The sequence below is a fragment of the Lutra lutra genome, chromosome 2, assembly GCF_902655055.1.
Source record: "Lutra lutra chromosome 2, mLutLut1.2, whole genome shotgun sequence".
NCBI classification, from domain to species: domain Eukaryota; kingdom Metazoa; phylum Chordata; class Mammalia; order Carnivora; family Mustelidae; genus Lutra; species Lutra lutra.
This window is the reverse complement of record NC_062279.1, coordinates 66,531,953-66,554,263: the sequence shown is the minus strand read 5'-3', so window position 1 is coordinate 66,554,263 and position 22,311 is coordinate 66,531,953. Positions and strand designations below refer to the sequence as shown.

General features: G+C 37.7%; 1 protein-coding gene across 5 annotated transcripts in view; it reads left to right on the top strand.

The window, feature by feature from the left end:
- Window positions 1–22,311, top strand: part of LRBA (LPS responsive beige-like anchor protein) — a 755,230-nt gene that overhangs the window by 692,056 nt on the left and 40,863 nt on the right. For 3 of the 5 annotated variants that reach the window (XM_047717620.1, XM_047717618.1, XM_047717617.1), the window contains exons 49-51: window positions 9,782–9,871; window positions 14,077–14,269; window positions 19,355–19,417. In XM_047717620.1, coding sequence (XP_047573576.1) covers window positions 9,782–9,871; window positions 14,077–14,269; window positions 19,355–19,417 — 346 coding nt within the window. The remainder of the gene's footprint in view (window positions 1–9,781; window positions 9,872–14,076; window positions 14,270–19,354; window positions 19,418–22,311) is intronic. The other 2 variants (XM_047717621.1, XM_047717619.1) reach the window with 1 other exon arrangement.

Here is a 22,311-nt window from a genome sequence, read left to right as displayed (position 1 = left end):
TCTTTCTCTATATGTTTGTTTGTTTTATTTTATTTTTTTTTAAAGATTTTATTTATTTATTTGAGAGAGAGAGAGACAGTGAGAGAAAGCATGAGCGAGGAGAAGGTCAGAGAGAGAAGCAGACTCCCCGTGGAGCTGGGAGCCCGATGCGGGACTCGATCCCAGCACTCCTTGGATCATGACCTGAGCCAAAGGCAGTCGTCCAACCAACTGAGCCACCCAGGCGTCCCTGTTTGTTTGTTTGTTTTAAAGATTTTATTTATTTATTTGACAGACAGAGATCACAAGTAGGCAGAGAGAGAAGAGGAAGCAGGCTCCCTGCTGAGCAGAGAGCCTGATACAGGGCTCGATCCCAGGACGCTGGGATCATGACCTGAGCTGAAGGCAGGGGCTTTAACCCACTGAGCCACCCAGGCACCCCTGTTTGTTTGTTTTTTTGAGAGAGAGAGAGCACACACAAGTACACCAGCAGGGCAGGAATTGGTGTGGGGCAGAGGGAGAGGAAGATAGAGAATTTTAAGCAGGTTCCACACCTAGCACAGAGCCCAACATGAGACTTGATCTCAACACCCTGAGATCATGACCTGAGCTGATATCAAGAGTCAGACGTTTACCAAACTGAGCCACGGAGGTACCCCCACATCGTGCTATATTTTTTTTTAAGATTTTATTCATTTATTTTGAGAGAGAGCAAGCATGTGCATGAACAGGGGGAGGGGCAGACAGAGAGGGAGAAGCAGACTCCCCACTGATCAGGGAACCGGATGTGGGGCTCCATCCCAGGACCCTGGGATCATAACCTGACCTGAAGGCAGACACTTAACCAACTGAGCTACCAGGCTCCCCAGATTATGCTATTTTTTAAAATTGTTGTGCATTTAAAATTTTTGTTCTGTCCACTCAAAAGTAACTCTATTTCCTTTCTTAGATTAAAAGAGAGTCTGATTTCTCAATAATTTATAAATGATGCTTTACCTTTTTAAAAAATAAGCTAGAGATGTTATCCAAACAAAACCATATGTATTATATATAATTTTCTCTTTTGGAATCTTCATGTATTTTTTATCAAGTACATTTACATTTTCTCTTTTGGCCTTAGTAGTTCATATTATCAGGATTTTTGTCCCTTAAGAATTAAGTACAAAGTTCAACATATTATTAAGTAGTCATTTGATTAGTATAACTTTTTTAAATTTGCTGATACCAAAGCTAGATTTTTAACTGTGGCCCCAAAGAGGACTGAGGCTGTTCAACCAGAGAGTCATTAAACATTGAGTGGAAACCTGTCAAATATCTAGCAAATCATCCTCAACTTAAGTTCAAATGTGTGAACGGCAAGAGGAAAACTGGCACGAGTAATGATATTATATATAACATAGTAGAAATCACTGATTATTCTTATGACTCTTTTTTAAATACTAAAAAGTAAATCTGAAATATAAAATATAAAGTCTTATTTGGATTTTTAAACCTTTCTTGGTAAAGAATTACTCTAGAATCTTAAGACAGCTTTTTAGAGCTTCATTATGGTAATCACAGAAAATCTTAATATATTACTAAATGGAATGTGTTTTCTTAATAAATTACTTTTTTTTCAATTCTCTAACCTGGTTTTATAGTGCTTTTAGATATAAATGTATAGGAGATAAAATGCAATATCAGAGTTGTGTGCTTAAAAGAAACAGCATACATATGTGTTTACCTTAACTACATCCATATGTTTAAGTTATTTCTCTTCCAAAACCATCTTTAAATAAAACTTTACAACTTTATTGTTGGGTTACTAAGTGTTGTGTTGATTTAACTTGTTTCTTCTGTTATATTAAAAAGACTAGTTCTGAGAGACTAAAATAGTCATTGTTAAGTTGAAGCCAAATACCACGTTGTCACTAAGCCAAGTCTACTTTTATTTACTTTGATTTCTTTTCTATATTTCTTTTTCCTTTCATTTTCTCTAGTGTGTGAATCTATATTCTCTATACATACTGTCTCTTTCTCTAGATATAGCTATAAAATCATACAAGTATGCAATAGTTGGCACAGAAAACAATGGAACATGCAGCTTGTTGAAAATATTTTCATAATATTTCCATTTGAAATCCATTAATAAATTCTCTAGGTAATATTTGAGATGCTGTTTATAAAATATAAATATGTGGTTTTACTAGAATGTCTCAAAGTATTTGCATAGTCTTTTTTATTACTATGTATTTCGACATCTGGAATGCTGCCTGCTGAACTCAGGTTTTATTATAGAAAGTAGTAACAGGCTATTTACAGAAATAATTGGGAATTGATGAATAAGAATGTTAAGTAATAAAGTAAGCTTTTTAGTAGAAATGTTTAATAGAATGTTTTATTCAGTGCAGGCTGCTTTGTAATAGTGTTAGGAGTATATCTGAGCTGCATCCCTGCTGAATTATGTTGATTTGGGTGGTCATACATTCTTTCAGTAAGTATTTATTGAGCACCTGTGGTATATCAAGCCCCAGAAGCACAGAAATATTTGCAGTCTCTGGTCTCACAGAGACTTACAGCCTAATTGATAAGGCAGAAATTATAAATAAGTAAAAAGTAAGTAGTAGAGGTCTGTGCACATTGCTCTAAAAGCAACACGAGGGATAGCAACAGTCTGGATGAGACCAGGAACAGTCTCTTGTTTTCCGTTGAATCTTTCTAGCACTTTCTGAGCCCCCTGTAAGATAACCTAAAGCCAAATATGTTAATAATTATTAAAATTGACTAATAGGTACATGGGGATTCACTATCCTATTCCAAAATAAAAATTTAACATAATCAATTTTTATCATCTGGAACCAAAACTATCTAGATGAAGGAAAGTTCTTAAAAACAGGTTAGGCATTTGGTAGAGTTTATTAAACTACCTTTTTACCAGTCCACTTTCCTGAATCTTATACCTGTGTTTCTTGTGATTTCAAACCTCAGTTGTACCTCTGAATTTCAGTTGCTTTATACATAAGGCTGAAGGGAAAAGTGAAGAAAGAGTGATAAGTAAAATTACTTTAAGAGGCTTTTTCAAGTCACGCATATTCCCCCAGTTTCTCACTTGGCTCTTAAGAATCACTGTATAGTGAGACATGGAAGCATTGTCATATCCCATCAGCTATGTTGGGGCAAAGAAATGAGAATTATTGTCTTCACTGACATCTTGCAGACCCTCCCTGAAAGACTGGTCTCAGGAATAGCAGTTATCAGCCTTCACTTACACTTGCCATTCTTCCCCTTGTCCACATTTTGCCCTTGTCAAGAACTGTGCTGTTGTCTCAAGATTGGTCTTGTCCCCAGTACAAACCGAGATGAGCATAAGGGTCTGGGTGAGCTTGCTATGTATAATAAGCACTCAGTACACTTTTTTGTTGTAAGAGTACCATGTGCAAGGGACTGTTCTACATGCTGCACACTACTCAGTTATGTTCTCACACTTTGTAGTAGTACAGTTGCAGAGATAGACTAGTAATTATTAAAAGTTACAAAACACAAGGAAGCTAAATCAAGTGTGTAATCAGCAATATGAGCCGACTATAAGATTTAGGAAATAGTGCACCAAAAAGGTGGAACTCAAGCAGGGTTTTCTAGAGAGGGGTAGGACTCAGGAAATTGAAGATAAGAGTGACCATTCTAGAAGGAGCAGTCACATGAGAGAAAATGTAAGGCAGAAAGAGCTGATTATATTTGCGTAAGAAAAGTAGCCTGACTGAAAATGAACACTGTATGAGGGAATTGGATGAGGGAATAAAAGTTAGAAATGTGGGAAGATATTTATTGCCTGACATTAGTCCTTTACCTTTTAATTACTGGAGATTAATTGAAATCATTCGATCAAAGGAACATTGTGTAAAGGAGAGTTTGGGAAAACTCAATTCTGCAGGATACACTGAAGGAAGAAATTAAATTAAAGAAGCAACTAAACCAAAGAGACTAACGCAATCCTCAATACCTGAAACTTATAGGGAGCTGGATTCAGAAAGGGGTGAAGGATATGAGAAACTATAAAAGAAGTGATTAGATGATGGGGGTTACGGGGTAGGCAGAGTTTAAATAAAGTGGAAAATAAGACATCTGAAAAAAAAAGTGATTGGGTCTAGGACTTATTATATATGAAAGGAAGAGGTAAAATTTTAAAATATCAGTAAGAATTTGAGCAAAAAGAAAGATCAAAATAGGAGTCTAATCCTGAACTAAAGAATGCTAGAATAAAATTAGTTTTCCCAGATTTTAGATATGTTAATTTTAAGTGTGCAGAGACGTATCATGCACACAGTATACATAGATGGCCATTAGGCAACAGTGTAAATGGACACTTCATAAAAATCAGTAATCCTCTGGTTTTAGATTTGAAAATCTTTCCCATAGAAGAAAAATTTGAAGTCATGACAGCAGAAAAAAATGCCAGGGCAGAAAGTGTAGATGGAGAAATTCAGAGTGCTAGAAAAGAACTTGGAGTGACAAGTTGATTTATGGATGAGAAAGAGTGGAAGTCTACAAACAACAGAGAATAAGGTTAGAAAACTAAGCTGGGGCAAAGCCATGAAAGCCACAGAGAGAATGTGAAGAAACTAGGCTGTGATCAACAGTGTAGACTGCTTCCAAGATTAGGGTGACTGAAAAATGGTAGGTGAGTTTTAGAAACAATGAAAAGAATCTAGAACTGTCAGTTGATGATGTAAAGTGTGACTACAAGATTCGAGATTATAATCATTACCTGACAGTCTTACTCCATAATTTTCACACTTGAAAAAGCCCTTTCTATTGTGTTTTTATCACCAACAACTCAAAGGTTAGTCAAGAATTAAAGTATTTGTGCCTAAGAATTCTGTAATCTTTTTAGATGTTGGGGAGACTTGAAAAGAAAATTATTATTTAACCTGTGTGGAATAATACAACTTTCATTCTGTCATTGAGAGAGAATAATCAGACCATCATATTACATGACTTGAGAAAGCCTTTTCCTGAAAGAGTTCACTCATGTGCAAATTCTAAAATTTTAAGACTTTTTAATAAAAAGTGCTAAAAAGCAAACATGGTGGGGTGACTCAGTCGGTTCAGCATCCAACTCTTGATTTCTGTTCAGGTCATGACTCAGGGTTGTGAGATTGAGCCCCACATGGGGCTCTGCACTGGGCATGGAACCTGCTTAAGATTCTCTCTCTCTTGCCCTCTCGCTTTACCCCCTCCCCCTGCTCATGTTCTCTCTCTTTCTCTCTAAAATAAAAGAAAAAAAAAAAGAGGGGCACGTGGGTGCCTCAGTCAGTTGAGTGTCAGACTCTTGGTTTTGGCTCAGGTCATGATCTTGGGTGCCTGGAATTGAGCCCCAGATCGGGCTCTACCCTTAGCGGGGAGTCTACTTCTCTCCCTCTTTCTCCCCACTTCACCAGCTCATGCTCTCTCTCTCTCTCACTCTCTCACTCTCTCATTCTATCTCAAATAAATGAATAAATCTTCAAGAAGACAAAGAGAGAACATTGGTGTTTCTGAAAGTTGTCCTGCCATCATATCCTTTTCATTTCAAAACAGTGTAAAGTGTGAAGTAGGATATGTAGTATTAAGACCATTTACATTAAATTTGTATCTATAAGGTTTATGTGCAATAATTGTCATTATCCTTAGTTTTTCTCTAGTAGTTAATGTTACTTACCATTCTGTGTTTGGAACTCTAACCTTACAGCTTCCATATCACTCTATCCTGCTCCCTGACTCCTAACTCCTTCCTCCTCTGCTTTCTTCATTAGTTCCTTAAATGATACCTTAAATATGAGTATTTCCTAAGGTTCCGCTCTAGGTCCTTTTTTGCATGTGTCTCATGTATTTTCTTCCTGGAGCTTAACCGGTGAGTTTCAGACACTGTGCCAGAGCTCTAGGATTTCTCACAATTGTCTCAGGAGCTTCTAAGGAAGTTTAGTAAGGATGGCTTTGTCCACTTTTAAAGTAGATGGCCCTATACCTATGTTTTTGATATATTAGGGGTTTATATGATATTTCATTTGAAAAAAGGAAGTTATTTCTGTTGCTTAAAAATACATATAGACAGGGAAAGAGAAGGCTCTAAAACCATTGACAACGTTTCTCTTTTCTAAATTACACCTAAATCAATACTGATCTTTGATGTCAGAGCCAATCTTGGGCTTTCTTTTGCTCATTGGAAATCTCAACATGGGTAGATGGCTATCACTATCACTTCAGATTCCACATGTCACATAAAATATACTTCCTTATGGCACACTAGTTCTCCAACAGAAACTTACATTTCCATTCATTGCTTTACTCCTCTCTAAAATATGCAAGTTCAAAAGAAAAAAGAATTGGTCTGTCTTTCCTTCATTCCTCAAAGTCATTGTTCTCCAAGGCCTGCTGATTTTTCCTTAGTCCACAAATATTTATCCCTTTCTTCCAAATACCACAGCTTCTGTAGGGATTAGGGTATATAGTCCCTTTTGTTTTGGACTGGTCTGTGAACCTCCAAAGAGATATTTTTGTCTCTGGGTGCTTAGCTCTGCAGTGTATTTTGAAATCTAGAGCAAGATTTCAGTTTCTTAAATAATATGTTCATCATCATCATTATTCACTCCTGAAACATTTCTTCCTTTCCTTCCCTATTTTAGCTGTGTTAGATGGGGATCATGCTTAGTGCCAAACCTAATAATAATGCAGCATTTTATTTAGTGCTTTGTACGTGTTAAGTACTATAGTAAGTACTTTGTAGGTATTATTTAGTTTTCCAGATAATTCTGTGAACTAGGCATTATTAGTATCTATTTGGTAGATGACGAATAGAGGTTAAGCTATTGCCCAAAATCACACAGCAGAAAAATAGCAATGATAATACTGTAGGCCATGTGTGCAAGTTTTCTCTTCCCTCCCCCTCTCCTTCATTTAAATAGGGGAAAAGATGTGGGGGCTGTTGGGCAGGGACCACCAAAAGCAGCAGTAGAGGGTGCTTTAAGACTCATATTCATAAACTAAGTCCGTCAATTCATATATTCTACAATAGCAGTGCTCCCACCTTCTTTCTGACTACCTCTAGGCTTCAAGTTCTGCCACTGTGATATTTTTTCTTCTTCAAGATTATCCTGATGTTGATCATAAATTGATTTAACCCCATCAAAAAAAAAAAAAATTTAGAAGTTCTAAAATGATCCTGGCCTGTATTCTTTGCTTCCTCTTGGCTCCTTTTCTTGTTCTAAAGTCTAGGACCAACCTTATCTCCTGCTATATAAAACCAAAGTTACCTAGCTATGCTACTCTAATTGTGCCTGAACATGCTTTGTGGTGGTGGTGGTGGTGATGACGACGACGATGATGACGATGATAGAGATACCTCATTCATTCATTCATTCATTCATTCGATTGTAGATTCATGCTTTTTTTTTTTTTTATTAATTTGACAGACAGAGATCACAAGTAAGCAGAGAGGCAGGCAGAGAGAGAGAGGAGGAAGCAGGCTTCCTGCCGAGCAGAGAGCCTGATGCAGGGCTCGATCCCAGGACCCTGGGACCATGACCTGAGCCGAAGGCAGAGGCTTTAACCCACTGAGCCACCCAGGCGCCCCTCATGCTTTTTTTTTTTTTTTTGTGCTCAGTCTTATCCCCAGACTTTGGTATAGTACCTAACAGATTAGAAGAAAGGATAGCTTCAGAGCATGAGCTCTAGAATCTTGCTTTATTAGGTGCAAATTTTGAGCTGCCATTTAATTACTATGTGACCTTGGGCAAGATATTTAAGTTCTTTGTGCATTATTTTCATTATAGATACAGACGGATATAATAAAGGGCTCACATCATATAGTTTATCTTTGTAAAGATTTATTTCTTTGAGAGAGAGTGTATATGCCCATGTCAGGTGGAGGGGCAGAGGAAGAGCAAGAGAAGCAGACTCCCCACTGAGCTCAGAGCCCCACACAGGGCTAAATCTCACAACCCTGAGATCACAAACAAAGCCAAAATCAAGAGTCAGATGCTTACCTGACTGAGCCACCCAGGGGCCTGAACTCACATCATATAGTTTAAAGATTAGTTGATATAAGATAATAAAGCACTTCAAGAAGTTCTTGGTAAATAGTAAGTACTAAACAAATATTTGTTGTTATTATCAGCCCTTAATGAGTATATGTTGACTGTATATTGAATCTAATCTACTAAGCACTTTGCTATGTTTTTTACATGATTATCATTTAATTCTTAATAGAGCATGATGAGCTGGATGCTACTATTATCTGGAGTTTTACAGGAGAGAAAATTGAAACTCAGAGTTGGTTATTAAGTAACTTACCTAGATCATAATAGAGCTTGCAAGTGGTACGCATTCAGGATTTGAACCTGGTCTGTTTGACTTCAAAACCCATGCTGCTGCCATCATACCACTCAGCTTTCACAGATGGGCTTTCCAATTTTTTTCTGCCTAAGCAAGTCATAGAGCATTCCTTAAACTTATTGGCCTGACTACATCAAACTGCTGTTTAACTTTCTGAGTACCTTTGTCCTGCTTCCCGTATTGAGAATACGGTCAAGGGCAGAAACATTAAGACCTAATACCGCTATATGTACATAGTTGATGATTATTGAATGCATAAATGAATGAATCACTGTCATTGTTTCTTACAAGGTTTATTCTAAAGGACTACTAGTGGTGTCTTCAACAAATAAAAAAAAAGAAATTAATACTAGAAAATGATTATATTTCCTTGTTTATGATACATTAATTTCCTACAGTCCTGCAGAGCAGATAAAAATTAAGGATCTGTTTTCTTAGGGATTAAAAAAATAACATGATGAACATATATTCTTTTATGAATTTGAGAGGTTTCCCTCATGCATTTAACCTGGAAGTTAGAATCCTGACAGTTGTGGGGGCTGAAATAGTCTTTCTATAGCTTTGCTTCCTTCTTCCTCCTCACATACTGTATTATTTATTCATTCACCCAATTGAGATAGATCAGGTTCTTGCTCACATAGATCTTGCATTTTAGTGAGAGAGAAAGGCATAAACAAGTAAACAAATAAAATAATCACAGACAGTGATAGCATCTGGCATTTAGTAGTTTCCCGTGATGAGGGAGTTCTTGGGGATTGGGAAGTGAGCATCTGTGCTAGGTACACAGGAAGACCCATGGTAAGAGAGTGCCTTGCAAAGAGTGCAAGCACACAGCTTTCTAAAAGGGCATGCACATGTTTCTTATGTGTACTGAGTCCCTGGCTTAACTGTCTCATGCCTGGATGCAACATATGGCTTTTACTTTGTTGTTTTGCCACGTAGGTTCAAAGAGACTGTCAATAATAATGCTCTTCCTATGGCAAAAATAATAGCATCAAGCCATTTTCACAGGTGCTATGTTTCTTTTTTCCTCCTTTCTACTTCCCAGGGTGAAATGGGGCCTAGAATCAAAGCAGCAATAGGTTTTTCTCTATACCTGTAAAAGATTAGCTTTAGTCATCAGAGGTGATGCAAGCAGAGGGGGAAAAAATGCAAGAAAACAGAGACGAAGCCAAAAAGGACAATTTCTGACTATAATAGCTGGTTTCTGTTTCATATCACAGAGCAAGATGAGAAGGTTTTGTAGGGTTTTATAGGAACAGCTTACACAGTACTAAAGGATGACCTCACCCTCAGTGCCCTTGCCAGGTGCTTAGACCCACTGTGAAAACAAAGTTGATTTTCAACATGAAATAATCCAGAAGTATGGAATGACATTTTCAGGTGACAGTTGTGTTTCTACTGCCTGTAATTAGCACCTCTTAACCCTCAAACTTGCCCATGCCTTTTTCAGGCTGTTGAAGCTCAAATTCGAAGTTTTGGACAGACGCCTTCTCAACTGCTTATAGAGCCCCATCCTCCCAGAGGTTCTGCTATGCAAGTGGTAAGTGCTGCTTACACTCTTTTCATTTCTTGCCTCTCTCAGGCCATGCTCAGCATTCATGACCGTGTTTTGTTATACTTGAGATTCTCTACCACATCTGAGTCTGTTCTTTTTATGTGATGCATGTCAACCTGCTAACAATGGGAAATATTATTGCATGCTGTCCTGGAGTCTTTGGAAAGGTAAACATTGCTCCACTGCTCTAGGATCTCATCAGTTCATGTTCTGTGTTGCAGAGTTAAAAGGTTTATAACTGTCACATATCCTTGCCACAGGATAATGGCTCTGGACACAGGATGGATGAGTTTTCTAATGTGATCCTATGCATTTTTAGATTAGTTTTGCTTGTGTTTGTTCTTTACGTCCCAACATGTTTTTCAGTTTGGGAGTTTTAAAGCTAATCCTAATGTGTAGGATATTGTTACTGAGGATAAAGGATCACAGCAAGAAGAAAAGATGGTTTGGTATACCTTACCACCCTAAGCTTACTACAGTGATTTTGATTGCTCATGATTTTGAGGGTTAGATGGGCCTTTCTTCTGTTCTTCTCACTTTGGCTCCCTGATGCACTACTCTGGGGTGGGCTGAGATGGCCAGACCTTCTTCCATGTGGTTTTTCATCATCAAGGAAGTTAGCTCAGGCTGCTTTCCAGTACGAACAGTGTTCCAAGAGAACACTTCTGTAGGACTTCTTGAAACTTGCTCTTGAACTCACATAAATCACTTACACCACATTTTATTGGTCAAAGCAAGTCAAGAGGCTACCCCAGAATCAGGAGTTGGAGACTGTAGAATTTTAACCAATATGGCAAGGAGACAGGAGTGAAGAGAGCAAGATATAGAGATGTGGCCTTTTCACCCCGGCTCTCTGTTTCTTTTCTTCTTTCCCTTTCCATCTTGCCATCATCTTTGTGTCTTTTTCCCTTTCACCCTCTTTGTCATCTTCTTTCTCCTTCCAAACCTTTTTCCCTTCTTGCTCTAATTATATGAGTTGGCCATCGCAGTAAACTACAACCATTTTTAAAATTATTTACATTATGTTTTCCCCTAAGCATTTTTAAACAGGTGAGATCAGATTTAAGTGAACATAAAGGATAACTTTAGTAAGCAGAAGATTACATAAAAAGCAAACATTTAACAAGAACAGTGTAAGATAATGCCATCAAAATAGTAAGAGTGATTTATGCTTGTGGTTTGGAAATAGTTTTGGTAATAGTTTGTCAGTGAGACTCAGGCTATTATGATGGTGGCACATGGACACTCACCTCCACTGCTCCACTGACTTTTACCTGGTCAGACTTGGAGCAAGGAGGGAGCTCCTCCTGCCAAGCCTCTCTCCATGGCGAAAGAATCCATTGAGGCAGTTCAGCTTCCTAGGATAGGAAGACACATACTTATATGAGGATGGGATACGGTCTTCCCATTATCTTTATCCTCTGAATTGAATTCCTAAACTCCCTTATAGACTTGTGCAAATTGTGTTTTCATGTTACACATACGTAGGTGGGAAAGAAAGGTATGTTGGAGAGAAACCAGAGTTGTCAACAAGTGTACATTTAATCTGGGACAACGGGGTGAAATTTGGCTTGCGGTTTCCCCCTTCTACCTCAGATGTGGCTCCCTGGGCACCCAGGACTAGAGGAAGGTTTGTATCTCTTACCCCTGCTTTACCCATTGTCCAGCTCATCTATAGCTGTTGCTATCACCGTAGACTAGTCCAGTGTGCTGCAGTGTGCTTTCTCTTACATCTAGTGTTCCCTGTTCCATACTTCTCAGCCAAGGATATGATGAAAATCCCAAGAGTTTCCCACTGCTTGCCTGCATTGGGAGCACTAGTCAAGACGGAGTATGTAGAAACAGGCTAGAGGGACACCTTGTTATAAAAATGCAGTAGAGAGTTCTAGATAAGATGTCTGCGGCTTTCTGTGGAAGTGCCTTGTCCTTGCCATGTGGCTAAGAGTTGGCCTACTAGAGTCACTATGTAAACAAGACATTCTTCCTACACATTAGAGATTTTTCTGTGTTTTTTTAAGGACATAAACATCGTAATTATTTAATTTTAGTCTAATCGTATTTACAATAAGTCTGTTAAACTCAAAAATAAGTATCAACTTCCTTTCAGTGACACTTTATGATGTATGTTATATTCTTTCTTTGAGTTTATAAATTGACTTTAGTAAATATTATTTTTTTAAACTACATAATTGAAAAATAAGGCTTGGTACTCTGAAACGATGTTCATTTCCTTTTCCCAGGACTTCTTCAAAACTAGCTTATAGGCTATTGTGTTTGTTATTGCTCATTGTTTCTCATTTTTGCCAATTCCACAGAGTTCCTTAAAAACTGTATAAAAGGTTCTTTGTATAACAAAAATTACTAATTGATATAAAGGTTTTAAAAATCAAAGGTCCAGTGCTCGCTTCGGCAGCACATATACTAAAAATCAAAGGTCCAAATGCTTATTGTTTTTACTACCATTCAGATGAGTCCTCTACCCACCCACCCCCGCCACATCAACCATCAGTGCACCCCACCCCACCACACACCACACACACACACACACACACAAACATAGCAGAAATTAAAGCCACCTCGTGCTGCGTTAAGTGCATGAGCCATAATATACACCAGGTGTAGTAATTAGCAGGCACACGAAGGCTGCCTATTTGTCTGGTTTTGCTGCTGTTGCTGTATCCCCCTGTGTTTTCACACCATCAGATAGTTGGATTTAATTGAGGCCACATCAGATGAGGCATTACTGACACCTTTAATTGAATGAGCATCCAGGGAGGATTAACTCATAATATTGATTGGCTTTTAGCCACTTGCTCAGAAGGGTGTCTGGGTAGCTTATTAGTTGCCTTTATTTACACCTTTATGCAAAGAGTGCAAATAGGAATTCTTAGTGCAATATGTTTTTCTAAGTACTCTTAATAACTTTTTTAAAAGGACTGATAATAAAAATGCAAATGTATTTAATTTTTTATTAGCAGTTCTGAATAAATACGTGTTAAATATATGTGCCTACACATTTACATATACCTGGTGTTTTGAAATACAGCAGTAGGAAAGCAGCCAGAAGCACTTCATCAAAGTGTTTCAATTGTGAATGATACTAATCAGCTATTAGAAAATAGACATGGTAGAAGAGGATTGCTGGAAATGCACAGTGCAATTACTGTGTGATAGCATACTACCGCAACATATAAATAAAGCCGGTAAATCACAGTGGTGTTATATATGTCTTGGATTATGACATATGAGTTGTAGGAATGTTCTAAATCCTAAGTAGTCTTCGAGATTTATTTTGTTGCTAGTTATTAGAACAGACAGTGTTTTTGTTTAACATTTTCAATTACTTGCTGCTTTTGAAAGGAGAAATCTAAAGTCTTAGGCTTTACTTTTAGGTTTTTTTGTTTTTTGTTTTTTTTGGTTTTTGTTTTTTACCGAGAGAGGAGGGGCATCTAGGTATTTCTCTTTATCCTTCACTATAGCAGAAATGAGCAGCATTTGCATTATAATAGGGCAGTGTTTATGACTTGGTACACTATATAAATATATTGTTTTTACAAGTACATTTAATTATGTGTTGCTTTGAAACACCTTTATAATTAAGTTTGTATATTACGTCTGCAAGTTATTTCTCTACTGTAATAATACATACATGCTGTATAACTATTGTTTATAAGTATGTTTGTTTATCTCTTTATTATCTCTTTATTTAATTGTCAAAATCTTCATGCTCACTCAGCACACCTTTTGATGATCTTTGGAAGTTACCCTGTCTTGCTTTTGTACCTATTGCCTATCCTCATTCTCTCTCTTTTTTTTTTGTACTTGACATATATTAGCAATTGGAATGATTTAATGCAATCTCCAATACTTTGCCTACTTAGAATCTAAATCACATCATTTCTTTAGTCCTTCATGGGAGTGGGGTGGGGAAGGGAGCTAATCTATGGATTTTTTAAATGTTTCTGTTAATGTTATCCTACTTCAGTCACCAAAACATTCAACTAAAGACATACATGAAAAACAAGCCAATCCTAATTGCTGTTTCTATAAACCTTTCTGCTCATCACACTCCCAGTTGCAACTTGTGTTAACATAGTCTTTCCTCTTCTTTTCCTGCACCCTCTCTCTTTCTTGTCTTCCTTTGTCTTTTCCTTCTTGTATATTTGGGTCTTGTCATGCCCACTCAACAGTATCTCCTCCTGCAGAGTCCATTGATGTTCACAGACCAAGCCCAACAGGATGTTATCATGGTCCTAAAGTTTCCCTCCAACTCCCCTGTCACTCATGTGGCAGCTAACACCCAGCCTGGCTTGGCGACTCCTGCTGTGATCACAGTCACTGCTAACAGGCTCTTTGCCGTGAACAAGTGGCACAACCTTCCTGGTAAGTAAAAAGCTATCATCCTGACGCATAGTACCTGCTGAACACTGTAGAAAGATACTGTAATATCCACTTTAGTATGTTGTGTCTCAGCATTGAAGCTTTTTGATTTCAAGCATTAGTCTGAATCAAAATCTCTAATAGCATGAAAGGCTTAAAGAAGTCCCCTCTGAGGCATAGAATACAAATGTTAAAACACAAACTGTTCTTTGGCATCTGGTGGTTTGTCTTTATTCCTTTTAGATAAATATTATTTCTCTATCTTAATATAATTATATTCCTTATTGTGTCCTTAAATAGTATATATTTATTTATCTGATGGTCTCCTTATTTCCACTTATCATGTACTCATCACTTTTTTTTTTTTTAAAGATTTTATTTATTTATTTGTTAGAGAGAGAGAGAGCATGAGCACAGGCAGACAGATTGGTAGGCAGAGGCAGAGGGAGAAGCAGGCTCGCCGCCAAGCAAGGAGCCCGATGTGGGACTCGATCCCAGGACGCTGGGATCATGACCTGAGCTGAAGGCAGCCGCTTAACCAACTGAGCCACCCAGGCGTCCCTACTCATCACTTTTGATTGTCTACTTAGGTGCCTTTTTGTGGACGACGTCATAGTATTTGTCATGGATAATAGAAAAAAGAACACGTAAATTACACAGCCAAAATACTACATACCCATAAGTACATTCTATTTTTCCATTAAGTGTTAGGGTAACCAATGGCACGATATTGAAATAACCATTAGAATCATAAACCAAAGTTTGAGGAGACCAGAGAGTTCATCTACTCCAGCCCCACATTTTACCAATGAAGATACTGAGCCCCAGGGAGCTTGCCTTGTTTAGTATCACATATGGCCAGTCAGTGGCAGAGCCAGGTTTGAACCCAAGTCTTCTGACTCTAATTTTATGATCACCCTGCTATGATTTATTGCCTTTCATTAGAACAGGAATGTTGGGATCTGGATCTAGCACTGTTCTTTTTGGCGACTAGTTGGAAATTCTGTTTTTAAGAAGGAAAATCTTTTAAAGTCCTGAGGATTATAGGCTTTTTTTCCAAGCCATTGTTTTAGGTAGGAAATTTTAAAAGATAGATTTTGATAGTCTGATAACGTCATTAAATCTGTAAAGTGTACATAAAGTACTGCTCATTATAATACCTGAACTGGTTGCAAAAAATATAAGTTCTTGAACAGGGCCTAAGCTCTTCGAATGGAACAGAATTGAATTGACATTCAAGAAGAAACTTGGTGCACTGACTGTTCAGTAAGGTTACCCATCATGAAGAATCTGTGGTTGGTATCAGAATTTATTAAATAAGGCCATTTTCCTGGCTATTAGAAAGGAAATGAATGCCCGTATTTGATTAGAGAATAGATTTCAGAAAAAATAGAGAAGGTAGAAATCGAGGCAGGTATATCTTATCTTTATTTTTAGGTCCTTTTATTCCTTTTTCTTCCAGTGAACTTATCTTACAGTGGTAAATGTGCATACAGATGACATATTTTGGGACTAAAGATTATCATTTAACAGATGTGGTTTTTGGATTCTCTAGTACTACATGTTAGAGGAAGAGCATGCTGCTGGTGTATTCTATCAAATACACCAGAGGACTTACCTTGTCGGTGTGCACTCACTCTCAGAGCTGTGCAGAAGCCCCGGTGTGTGGCAGCATCAGGACCAACACAAAGGATGCCTATCATGGGGGCTGTTTGTGGCCACTCTGATGCCAGTTCAAACAGAGTGACACCGTGTGTAAGGAGAAACAAACCTTTTCAGCTGGTGGAAAGCCCTGGCTTTCTACTCTCTGCCACTGTCTTTCCTTTAGCCTCACCAAGGGCAAGCTCAGCAGGAACGGAGCAGCCACCACCCAAGGGCTACTCGCCAGGCCTCCAGCCGATCCTCTGAGAGTACTGATGACGAGCTCCTGGCACGCCCATCGCCAGCAAGCCCATTTCCCTGACTGGAAATTTGCTTCTCTTAGTACTTGGTTGTCGGGTGTTCTTTTCCCTGCTTCCAATTTTTCCATAGATATGTAAAGTGCCTCAGGGGCAGCATCCCTCCGCTGGACTACCACTCACGGTACACCAGCAGTCTGCAGCCCAAGCTCATCATTCTGGGAGAGGAAAGCTTGGAGGACTGCATGTTTTCCCAGTTCTTTGCCTGTTTTTCTCCCCAGTGAGCCTTCTTTGTGTTGGTGCTACTGAGGATGAAACCTCTCCACGAATGTCTAAGATTCATCGTTGCTGATCTGTCAGGGGGAATGTCGAGTCCAATTTTAGGCAAGCAGGCTTGAGTGAAAGAATCTAGAGAGACCCAGAGGGCTCCCCGCCTCAAAATACCCATAGGCCCTAATTAACCAATGGGCTAGTTACAATGAGGCACAGTTCCCGAAGAGAGGAAGATTCCCTATGTTGCCTTATCCCCTCACTTTCTCCCTTTAAAAGCAGCCCCCACCCACTACCTCCTTGCAGTCTCTCCTCTGCTCTCCTGCCCACCACTGCCCTCCAGCATATTCAATAAACTTCTCCTTTGTTCTGCCTCAGGTGAATTCTTTCACCTCCCATGCCTTTGGCTTCCACTCTGTGGATAGTCGCCCCCCATTTGGGGGCCCCTAAAATTGAGAGACACCCATTTAGACACAACTTGTACCTTGTGTTTTGTTCCCACACTCTGGCTCTGCAGTATGACACAGCAACTCCTCACTAGATAAATACATATGGGAATACACAGGTAGTTATCCTTCTGCAGTGTGATCTCCAATTCTGAGATTATACCTACACCTAAAATATTAAGCATCCATTTTATTAAATCTGTGTCTCATTTCAAGTATGTTTATATAAATCTGATCTTTCATCCTATCTTGTTCTATCTTTCCCTTGCCTTAATATGCCTTGATTTAAAACAAATGTCAACAAAAATGTCAGAAATCCCTAACAGTCTTTCTACAGTGAATATCAAATTCGTGTTATGCTACTTTTTTTTTAAAATTTAGATTCTGGTCCTTTTCTAAGAAACTATGATTTCCGTAGTTTGTTCATTAGACAGCTAGCTCCTGTCATTTCTTTCAACAGTGTCTGAGTCCTGATTTTAAAAAAAAGGAGAAAAAAAGCTTTATTTTTCCTTCTCCTTCACAGGACTTTACAGGGCCTGTGAACAAAATAAGAGAATAGCAGCTAATGTTATAGAGCATTTTCTAGGTTCTAGATACTGTTTTAATCACTTTTCTTGTATTAACTTACTGAACTTAACTTTTCATGTATTAACTTACATGTAATCACTTTTCATGTATTAACTTACTGAATTTCCTCAACAGTCTTAGGATGTAGGTTATATATATAGGTTGAACCATTTGAAATCGCCTCTTTATAGTCAAAATGTCAGGTATTATTAATTCCATATTGTTCAGTCTAACCCATTTACTGATCAAGAAACTGAAACACAGAATCTACCTAACTTGCCCAAGGTCACACGGGCAGTCAGCATTGTAGCAGTCAGCAGCACTGGAATTTGAGGCATGGCCAAAGAAAGTTACCCTCCTAAATTTCACTGACACTGTGTCTTTCATGTCTCTGTGATCCCAGATTCTAAGAGAAGTAGAGAAAAATTATCAAGGTGTTAATGTTGATCAACACTGGTATTACTGGAAGTAAAGGGCACTGCTGGGTGATTTAGAGGCTGTGGTGCATTCTCCCTGAACATTCCCTGTATGTGTCCCGTGAGTTCTTTGCTGGCAGAGCCAGTGATCAGTAGAACATACCTTCGGTAAAACAGACTGAGTTATATAGCATCCTTTCTTCAGCTACTTTAATTTCTTATACATACTCAACTATAATTTTTAGTGCTAACATTTTACTTACACAGGTTTTTTATCAGTATTAATGATCTTTGAAACCACCTTGAAAAGTTGGTATTTGCTAATAGGGGAAATGATGACATAATAAATTTTAAAAATAATCTAATGAAGTCATTGGAATGTACCCCATTTTTCTTTTCAGCTCCTCAAGGACAGTCCGAAAGATTTCCTAAAATATGACGGTATTAAGCAGAGTTCTGATACCAACTAAGTAGTAGTTTAAATGCTGATGAGTCTATAAAAGGGAGATACTAACCAGAGTGAATGGCTGAGTCATTCAGGGAGAACAATTTGGGAAAGGGCCAGAGTTTAACTGTCAGAATCACAAAGCTGAAAAGATCTTCTGCTCCAAACCCTTAGTTTTTGGGTTTATGCTTGCCTAAGTCTGCGTAAGCAGCGGGCAGCGGCTCCTGCTCCCTGACTCTCTTCCTCTTTACCCTAGGTCCTTCTACCTTTCACAGGGGAACAGCCCTCTGAATCTCTTTTCAATAACAAAATAAGTATGCAAGAATCTTTAGAACCATTTTGAGAATTGAACGAACTGTTCTACGTATGGATTGATTTTTGTTTTTCATTTGCTTCTCAGAGTATTTTTAAATTGAAACCATGGAAATATTAAATATTAATAAAACTTTTCTTAAAAACCTCAATCCAATCTTGAGGAAAATATTTCAGCCAAATGCACTTAACTAAAACATTTATCTGCGGATAGCTTTCTTTATTTTTATTCAAACTTTCAATTGATTGGTTTTAAGTGATGGATGAAACATTAAATGTTCCCTGACTTGGAGCTTTCCCTTTCTCCATCATAAATTGACGTTTTTGTGGATCCTTTGTGCTGCAGCATTCAAAACTGCCTTTTTAAGAAGTAACAAAAAAACAGTATTTGCTACAGTCAGCAGATGGTTGTCACATTTTGTTTTCAGCGCGCTTTACCACTTAATTTTGTTTTGTTGTAGCATCAGAGGTTGCCAGTCAAGCATCTGCTATAGCTTATGGCCCAGGACTGGAGCCACTGCTGATGGCACATGTTCAGAACAGCACTAATCTAAAATAAATGTTTCATAAGCTAGCCATAAAAGCACCTGGATTTTTTTTTCTTTAAATTTCACAAAAGTGATTGAGAGATTTGGAGGTTGGAAGCAATTCTATGTAAGACTTGACTTAAGCATTTTTATATAGTTTAGTATATGAAAAATAATGCTTTTTTTTTAATCTTTTGTGAATTCCAGCTCATCAAGGTGCAGTACAAGACCAGCCATACCAGCTGCCAGTGGAAATCGATCCTCTCATAGGTCTGTCACTTCTTTCTCTCTTTGCGATTCATTAAGCTCTGTATGGTGGCCCTGAAGTGTAGATTACAGTTGTTTTTCACTTGCTGGTTGCTGGGAATGGAATTTTCCTGATAAACCATTTGCATGCAAATTGGAATGCAATGAGCTGTGGCTATGCTGGTATTTCATCAACTCCCCCTCGTTGCTTTGCCTAATTTGAACAGGCCTAGGATGCGTGTCACTGAAAATTAATATGGATGCTGTAATAATGTGTGATTGAGAATGCGCATGAAGTACTGTCAGGATAATATTGGATCTTTTCATCACTCAGACTTGTTGATGAGCAGGAGCGAGGCACGTTATGATGAATTGGTGCACCGGTAATGTGATGGAGCTCCTTTGCTAGGGAAATTTTCATAATAACAGTGGGGTTCTTAGCAGCACTGTGTTGTGAAAAATAAAACTGTGGTGCCAGGGTTTCATCATTAAAGGAGATCAATCCTTTCTTCCTGGACCCTCTGTTCAGTCTGAGGGGATTAATGTGCAATTGCAGAGCAGTTTCGAAGTTGAAATATACTGCCCAGCCAATGGCAGTGTTAAGATATTTGTATTCATTTTCCTATGGTCCTACAGCCCAATAAATTGCCATTGGAGGTTAAATTTGCTCAAGGGGGAAAAAAGGAAAAGGGAGGAGACCAGGAAGGGCCTTTGGGATGAAATGAGCATCCGTGGCAGATGACTTCAAATACTTAATTGCTCCTGTGCTTTTTGAGTCAGTTGTTGAAATCTCCAGTTTAACATTTTTCATCTCATGGGTGGGGGATTTCGGATGTGGCTTCACTGAGAATGTTACTGATATGAACATATTCACATTTCTTGTTTTTAAAGATGCTATTCAGTAACTTTTAGAATAAAAAAAACTTAATTGCCTAGTTGTAGGGGTATGCTACTGATTTGGATGTTTAGCTTGTGATTTTGTTAAATTTCCCTGGCACATAAGTTTGTTAAAAATTTTTAAGTTTTTAAATAAAGCAGATGAGTGAGCTGACTTATTTTAAAATCCAGGGTGTTCCCTATGTGTGGGTCACCTTTTTCGTCTTTAAAAAACCTTGTTTCAGTAGAAAGCTAAGTGACTACCATTTGCAAATGAATTAAAATAACTCACTAAAAGCTCAAAACTGATTCATTTATCAGTCCCCAACATATAGGCAGAAATCTAAGAAGGAATTATCCTCCGCAAGGATAAATACTACTCTGATTCCTAAATCATCTTTTGCTTTGAGTACATATGATTTGCTATATATTAAAAAATAAAGTGTTCACTTGGGTAAAGTTTTAAAAGTCAGGAAAATAAAGTCCATTTGGTAGGTCCTTCAAAAACATTATTTATGAAGTATAAATCATCATTTACCATAAAACTTTACAACGAATATCCTATAGTCAAATCTAATTAAATGATTCAGCAAACTGTCACCCTTCACGACGATCAGGCATGGGTAAACTTTTTTGGTAAAGGGCCAGATAGTAAGTTTTTTAGGCTTTGTAGACCATAAGGTCTCAGACACAACTCCTTAACTCTGTTATAGCACAAAAGCAGCCATAGACAATATATAAACAAATGAGTATTGCTATGTTCCAGTAAAACTTTATACACAAAACCAGGCCCAGGCCATAGTTTTCTTCCCTACTCTACATTACTGGTCACTGGACCATTCACTCCTTTATCCCCTAAAATACTGTTTAAAACCATGTACCTTGGGGCACCTGGGTGGCTCAGTGGGTTAAGCCTCTGCCTTTGGCTCAGGTCATGATCCCAGGGTCCTGGTATGGAGCCCCGCATTGGGCTCTGTGCTCAGCAGGGAACCTGCTTCCCCATCTCTCTCTGCCTGCTACTCTGCCTACTTATGATCTCTGTCTGTCAAATAAATAAATAAAATCTTAAAATAAAATAAAACCATGTACCTTCTCACATATGTGTAATGTAGCATCTGAAAGTTTTCACCACAAGTTTATACAGTTGCAAAGGTTATTTTTGCATAATGTATAAAATTTTAAATATATCCAATGGAATTTAAATATCAAAGTGAATTGATAGTCACCACTTTCTGTTTTTTAAAAAATGTACAAACAAGCTCTTAATGGTTGAAAATTTTGTATTATTCCTTTTTTCATCTTAAATTTATATTTTTATCCTGCTTCCCCTACACAATTTTGTTTTAACTTTTCAAAACTGATTACCGTATTTTACTTTTCAGCAATAAAAATATGTGGAAAATTAAACATAGGTATGTAAATTTAAATGTTAAAATTTCCTATGATCATAAGACTCAGTTTTTCTAAAAACTAATCTGCACTGAGTTATCATTACAAATATTAATACCCACTATTAAAATCATAAATTTTAATAGATATTATTAAAAAACAAACATTTATTGGAAATATAGCTTTAATGAAATGGATAGGGCTTCCACTTCCTCCCCTCTTTGCTCAAATATTCATGAATGAACACTATTTGTTGCTGAGTGAGACAGAATTCCTCAATGGTTCTATCCTCTTTTTTTTTAAGCTGGTGGAAGCTCTGAGGAAAGTTACTCACATAAGAAAATAGATGGCAAAGGAAAGAATTTTGTTTTAACAATGTCAAATCTTTGAACTCTTTCAAATTATGTGACAAAATTTATATAGTAATCTATTATTAAGAATTATTTTCATAGTCTATCATTAACTGATTATTTTAACAATCTATCATTGAAATTTATTTTTAATGATCAATTGAAATCATGATGCGATCCTCCTACCAGTTTATTGAAAGCAATGAATTGGAAACCACCTGCCCTGCAGAATGATTTGATACCTTGGCATTCACTTTTCAGTCTCACATCAGTATTTTGAATTGTCCCTTTATTTGCATCTCA